The sequence below is a fragment of the Nicotiana sylvestris genome, chromosome 8 (genome assembly GCF_000393655.2).
Source record: "Nicotiana sylvestris chromosome 8, ASM39365v2, whole genome shotgun sequence".
NCBI classification, from domain to species: Eukaryota; Viridiplantae; Streptophyta; class Magnoliopsida; order Solanales; family Solanaceae; genus Nicotiana; species Nicotiana sylvestris.
Window position 1 is genome coordinate 3,169,706 of NC_091064.1, and position 6,428 is coordinate 3,176,133.

A 6,428-nucleotide genomic window follows, 5' to 3' on the forward strand; every position below is an offset into this window, starting at 1 on the left:
TTACTTAAGGGTTATTTGGTAGGAGGTATTAGAAAAAATAATGCAAGCATTAGCTCTATGCAATACTAATACCTTGTTTGATATATTTTTTCAACTTGTGTATAACTAATAGTTACATTAGCTCTATGCATTACTAATACCTTGTTTGGTACATTTTTTCAACTTGTATTAGTTATACATCATACTTGGCATTATCCTATGCATAAGTAATGCATAGAAAACCATGACATTAGTAATACCAATGCTTTAATGCATGCATTAGCATAATTAAAGACAAAATTATCCTTAAAGTCCCTTAAAGCTAGAGAATATGGAGGGCATTTTTGTAAGCAACTATTTTTTTTAAAAATTATGCAATGTATTATAATTTTAATACACCACACCAAACAGTAGATAAAAAATAATATTTGCATAACTAATGCTTGCATTACTAACCCATGTGTTACTAATCCATGCATTACTAATACATAGCAGTGGCAAACGGGCGGGTCGGGTTGGATATGGTTCGGGTCGAAGACGGGTAATGAAAAAACGGATCAATTATCCAACCCGACTCATATTTAATACGGATAAAAAACGGGTTAACCGGCGGATAATATGGATAACCATATTATCCATGACTTCTTGCATATGATCACCTTTGGGAGATTTCTTAGTCTCCCTAACTTGAGAAATCCCCAATTTGAGGCTTTACAAATATAAAAGTTAGACCCATTAGTTATCCAGTGGTTACCCATTGGTTATCCATTTTCTAAATGGATAATATGGTTCTTATCCATATTTGACCCGTTTTTAAATAGTTCATTATCCAACCCATTTTTAGTGAATAATATGGATGATTAACTGTTTTCTTTTAACTATTTTGTCACCCCTACTAATACACCTTATTCCACACTATTCTTATACACCCTACCAAGCGACCCCTTAATTTGACTCTTATTCGAGGTTTAAAAAGGAACAAAAGCTTTTGTATTTTTTTTAAGCATATATTCTCCATGAAGAATGGCTAGGATCAATGAAGTAGACAATTAATCAACCAAATATAGTGTAGCACATGGTAATGAGGTATTTGTCCTCTTAGTTTAGCAACTCCATCACGTAGTTACCTTAAAATAGGGCTTTAAAAACTCATCTAGTCTCTCACAAACAATCATTCTCTTATTTAAGATGGGAATTTTGGCCCAAAAAAAAAAACTAAGATATGAATCTAAGTAATTAGTTGTGCTTCTGACTTGGTATTAAGTGGCGTTTGAAATATATACTAAAACTAATAGCCGCCTTTCACATTTCACAAGCTGTAATTTTCTTTATTTAGTAACACAAAATGCAGTGAGAGTTCCATTTGGAACTGCTGAAACATATCAATATTAAATAAAATGTTCATTTCCAGTTGGCAACAAGTAATTTCTTTAGCCATCACCTCTGATCCGAAAACAAAAATTCCATGTAGTTTGCAAAAGAAAAGTACTACTAAAAAAATAAGAATTAGCGACGGACAAATTCTCTAGTTAAACAGTAAAATCCGTCGTTAATATTACTTAACGATAAATTATCAATAAACGAGCTTTCGTAGTTAATTCTGTTTTTTACTAGCTTGATGAAAATGAAGAAGAAGAAAAAGTTCTTAATATTAGAAGAAAACATGCATTGTTTAATTTTCCTTCTTCAAATCAATTAGGAAGGCATGAAGGTCGAGAATATTAGGATAGAAGGCTAAGTAGTCGAGTGTTTTCCTTATTCGTGCTAGTAATAGCAGTGTTAGTCTTGTATTTTCCTATTCGTAGATTTCTATAGCTATTTACTATTTCTTTCGATTCGGTTTTCATGTTGGATTGCTGGTATTACTGCTTGTTGTTACGAATTCCTTTTCATCTTTCCTTGAGCCGAGATTATTCCGAGGGTCTATCCGGAATAGTCTCTCTACCTTTATCCAAGGTAGGGGTAAGGTCTTTATACACATCGATCCCAAATCCCACTTCTGAGATTATACTGTGGGTTTGTTGTTATTGTTGTCGTCGTCGTCGTAAATCGAAAGTCAAACCACAAAACTTTACTAGTTAGGGATGTATATAGAAATAACGAGGAAACAAACAAAACTACCAATAATTGTATGATATCTAAGTGTTCATGAAAACTAATACTGGCAAGAGAGTGGAAATATTAAAAAATAACAATCACACTTTGCTTTACTCCATTTTCTGTGTAGCAGGTAATACTACTTGTTAAAAAGATACTATGGAAATATTCAAAGTGATCCAGAAATGGACTTTAATTAATAAGATGATAATTTGTAGATCCAGCTGTTAAGAGTTGTTATAAATTTTAGTATTTGATTATCAATCAGACCAATTGAATTGGTCCTTTAAACAGCTCTTTAGAAGCAATTGCTTCCCTAGGAACGTTACTATAAATACATTGGCCATTGATCCATTAAAGGCATCATCTTTCAACACTGTTTCCTTTCTTCTTCTACTCCTTCAAAGTTTTTGGAGATTTCACTAGCCATATTTGGAAGGCTAGGGCAGGAATTTGCCGGCGAAATGAGTCGGTTTCACGGTGGCGGCCCTGCCAAGGGTCGTCGCTATTTGCCACAAATCTTACTGGCGTTGGCCATATTGGCAGTTGCTAATGTAGTGTCAGCAGATCCTTATATATATTCTTCTCCACCACCTCCAGCATACGAGTACAAGTCACCACCATCTCCTTCTCCTTCTCCGCCACCACCTTATGTGTATAAATCTCCACCTCCCCCATCACCTTCTCCCCCACTACCATATGTTTATAAATCACCTCCACCTCCTTCTCCATCACCACCTCCACCATATGTGTATAAGTCTCCTCCACCCCCATCATCTTCACCCCCACCACCTTATGTGTATAAATCACCACCTCCTCCTTCGCCATCTCCCCCGCCCCCATATGTGTACAAATCTCCTCCTCCACCATCACCTTCACCACCACCTCTATATTATTATAAGTCGCCACCTCCACCTTCACCATCACCTCCACCACCATATTATTATAAATCTCCGCCACCACCCTCGCTATCACCACCTCCACCTTACTATTATAAGTCTCCACCGCCACCTTCTCCTTCACCTCCTCCACCATACTACTATAAATCTCCACCACCTCCTTCACCTTCACCTCCGCCACCTTATTATTACAAGTCTCCGCCTCCTCCGTCACCATCACCACCACCACCATACTATTATAAGTCCCCACCACCACCTGCTAAGTCACCTCCTCCCCCATACTACTACAGTTCTCCACCACCACCACTAAAGTCTCCTCCTCCACCATATTATTATTCCTCACCGCCACCACCAAAGAAATCACCCCCGCCACCATATCACTATACTTCCCCACCACCACCAATTAAGTCTCCTCCTCCACCGTATTACTATTCCTCACCACCACCGCCAAAGAAATCACCTCCTCCCCCATATCACTATAGTTCCTCACCTCCACCAGTTAAGTCTCCTCCTCCACAATATTACTATTCCTCACCACCGCCCCCCAAGAAATCACCTCCTCCACCATATTATTACTCTTCTCCACCACCACCAAAGAAATCACCACCGCCACCATATCACTACTCTTCCCCACCACCACCAGTAAAGTCACCTCCAACTCCATACTACTACACCTCCCCACCACCTCCAAAGAAGTCTTCTCCCCCACCGTACTATTACGCTTCACCACCACCACCTACTCAGTACTATCCTCCATATCATCATTTGGTGGTCAAGATTGTCGGAAAGGTCTACTGTTTTAGATGCTATGATTCAAAATATCCAGAGAAGTCTCATGGCAAGAAACACCTGAAAGGTACAATACTTTTTATTACACATCCACTCTTTTTATTAACTTTAATTTATCACCAAAAATTGATTTAACTATATATTTTCCTTTTTGTTGCTTTATTCGTTAAGCTCTTACCAAAATACCCAAAAATGTGCTAGTAAAAAATTTGCGCGCATCACAATCACTAGATTTTCCTTTTTGAAAAATAAGATTTTAAAATATCAAAAATATTTACAACGTAGTAACTATAAATATTTTTGTAACTATGGAGTAAAATATTGAAAATGACATATGTTAGCAGCTAAATAACTTTAGTGTTAATTAATATATTAATTCTTTTTTCATATGAATTAGGTGCTGTTATTAAGGTGACTTGCAAGGCTGGTGACAAGAAAATTGTGAGTTATGGTACCACAAGGATCAACGGCAAATTCAGCATTACTGTTAAAGGATTTGAATATGCCAAATATGGAGCAAAGGCTTGCAAGGCTAAACTACACAATGCTCCAAAGGATTCTAATTGTGACATTCCTACAAACCTTCACTGGGGAGTAAAGGGCGCTAACCTAAAAGTGAAGTCAAAGAACCATTATGAAGTTGTACTTTATGCAAAACCATTTGCTTATGGCTCTAAGACACCTTATGCAAAATGCACAAAACCTCTGCCTACGCCTGCTCCATACTACTACAAATCTCCTCCACCTCCATCGCCGATTTATATTTACAAGTCACCACCTCCAACAACCCCGACATATGTTTACAAATCTCCACCGCCACCAACTAAGTCTTCACCATCTCCTTATTACTACAAGTCTCCACCTCCACCATCACCAAAACCTGCTCCTGTATACTATTATAAATCACCACCACCTCCATCAACATTGCCTCCACCTCCTTACTATTATAAATCTCCTCCACCACCATCACCTTCTCCTCCCCCTCCATATTATTACAAGTCGCCACCGCCCCCGTCACCATCGCCTCCACCACCATACTACTATAAGTCACCACCCCCACCATCCTCATCACCACCTCCGTCCTATTATTACAAGTCTCCACCTCCACCATCACCAAAACCTGCACCTATATACTATTATAAATCACCGCCACCCCCGTCACCATCGCCTCCACCTCCTTACTATTACAAATCTCCTCCACCACCATCGCCTTCTCCTCCTCCTCCATATTACTACAAGTCGCCACCACCCCTGTCACTATCACCTCCACCACCATATTACTATAAGTCACCACCACCACCATCCCCATCACCACCCCCATCCTATTATTACAAGTCTCCTCCTCCGCCATCTCCATCACCACCCCCGCCCTATTACTATAAGTCTCCCCCTCCACCGGCTCCGTCACCACCCCCGCCCTATTACTACAAGTCTCCTCCACCACCATCACCATCTCCTCCACCACCCTATTACTATAAATCACCACCACCTCCATCGCCATCACCTCCACCTCCATATTACTACAAGTCTCCACCACCGCCATCTCCATCACCGCCACCACCCTATTACTACAAGTCTCCTCCTCCACCGTCGCCTTCTCCTCCACCTCCATACTATTACCACTCTCCACCTCCTCCAGTAAAGTCTCCTCCTCCTGCTTATTACTACAGCTCACCTCCTCTACTCGTGAAATCACCTCCTCCACCAGTATACATTTATGCGTCTCCGCCACCTCCAATCCACCACTAAGTGTTTCTAAGAGCTCAGCCATTCTCCACAATCAATCAAGTGAGTTGCTGTTTGAGTTGTGTATTCTTTTTTGCCATATGAAATCAACTTTTTATTTTTCTTTTCTTTGAATTAAGTTCTGATCTTCTATTTCATTGTTTCTTTTCAGATTTTAGTTTGAAGCACTAAAATATAAAAGCTAGCTTCTTGAGAAAAAGATTCAAGCGTCAAATGATACAAAGCAACTAATTTATGGAATAAGATATTCAACCTTTCAATTGAAGGATTGATTCTTATTGCACATTGTTCTCTAGTGTATTCACGTGGACAAGGCTAAAATAACTTTGATTCTTCATAAATAGAGTTTGTTTTTTAGTAATTTATTGTTGTATTGAGGATGCCCTCGTTTTATTCATTTCCAATTAATTATTGCAAGCTGTTTTCTTGTAATACCTTGGTGTACTTTGTACACAAATCAATAAGAAGATCAATTTTGTTGTATTCACTGTTTTTTCTTTTTCCTTTTCCCACTCGGTAAACAAATAAATAAGTCTTATCTTTATATTTTAAAAAATGAAAATGAAAACACCAATAATTATTTTAAGATCTTTAATAGTTTTAAGGTAAAAGAAATTCAAGACATATATAAGTAACACGTACCTCTCGTGTACTTTTTATACTTAAGATTTTTTTTTAAAATAAAGCAAAATCCTTTACATTATTCCTATGAGAGTTTGTAGTATTGAATTGTCTCATTATTGTTTTGAAAGTATGCAAACTTTATGTTTACAAGTTGACCAATAATTGTTTGATGATTATACTCAAAGTTGACATTTTATTACCATTAATATACAAAAAAATTATATTATACGGGGACAACTATATTGTGTATATTCCCGATAAACTACGCGAACACTAGACAGAGTACGTAATTTT

At 38.1% G+C, this 6,428-nt stretch overlaps 1 protein-coding gene across 1 annotated transcript; it reads left to right on the forward strand.

Annotated features, from left to right (window-relative positions):
• The first annotated feature begins 2,404 nt into the window (after nucleotides 1-2,404).
• Nucleotides 2,405-5,993, forward strand: LOC104210801 (extensin-2-like). Its single transcript, XM_070155598.1, has 3 exons — nucleotides 2,405-3,831; nucleotides 4,162-5,552; nucleotides 5,662-5,993. Exons 1-2 carry the CDS (start codon nucleotides 2,541-2,543, stop codon nucleotides 5,511-5,513), a joined length of 2,643 nt encoding a protein of 880 aa, XP_070011699.1. The 5' UTR covers nucleotides 2,405-2,540; the 3' UTR covers nucleotides 5,514-5,552; nucleotides 5,662-5,993.
• Nucleotides 5,994-6,428: the final 435 nt, after the last annotated feature.

What these genes read in the sequence shown, in the direction of transcription:
- LOC104210801 (XM_070155598.1), top strand. Translation starts at nt 2,541, where the DNA reads ATGAGTCGGTTTCACGGTGGCGGCCCTGCCAAGGGTCGTCGCTATTTG. An exon ending in TGGCAAGAAACACCTGAAAG is followed by an intron (nt 3,832 to 4,161) that starts GTACAATACTTT and finishes CATATGAATTAG; the next exon opens with GTGCTGTTATTAAGGTGACT.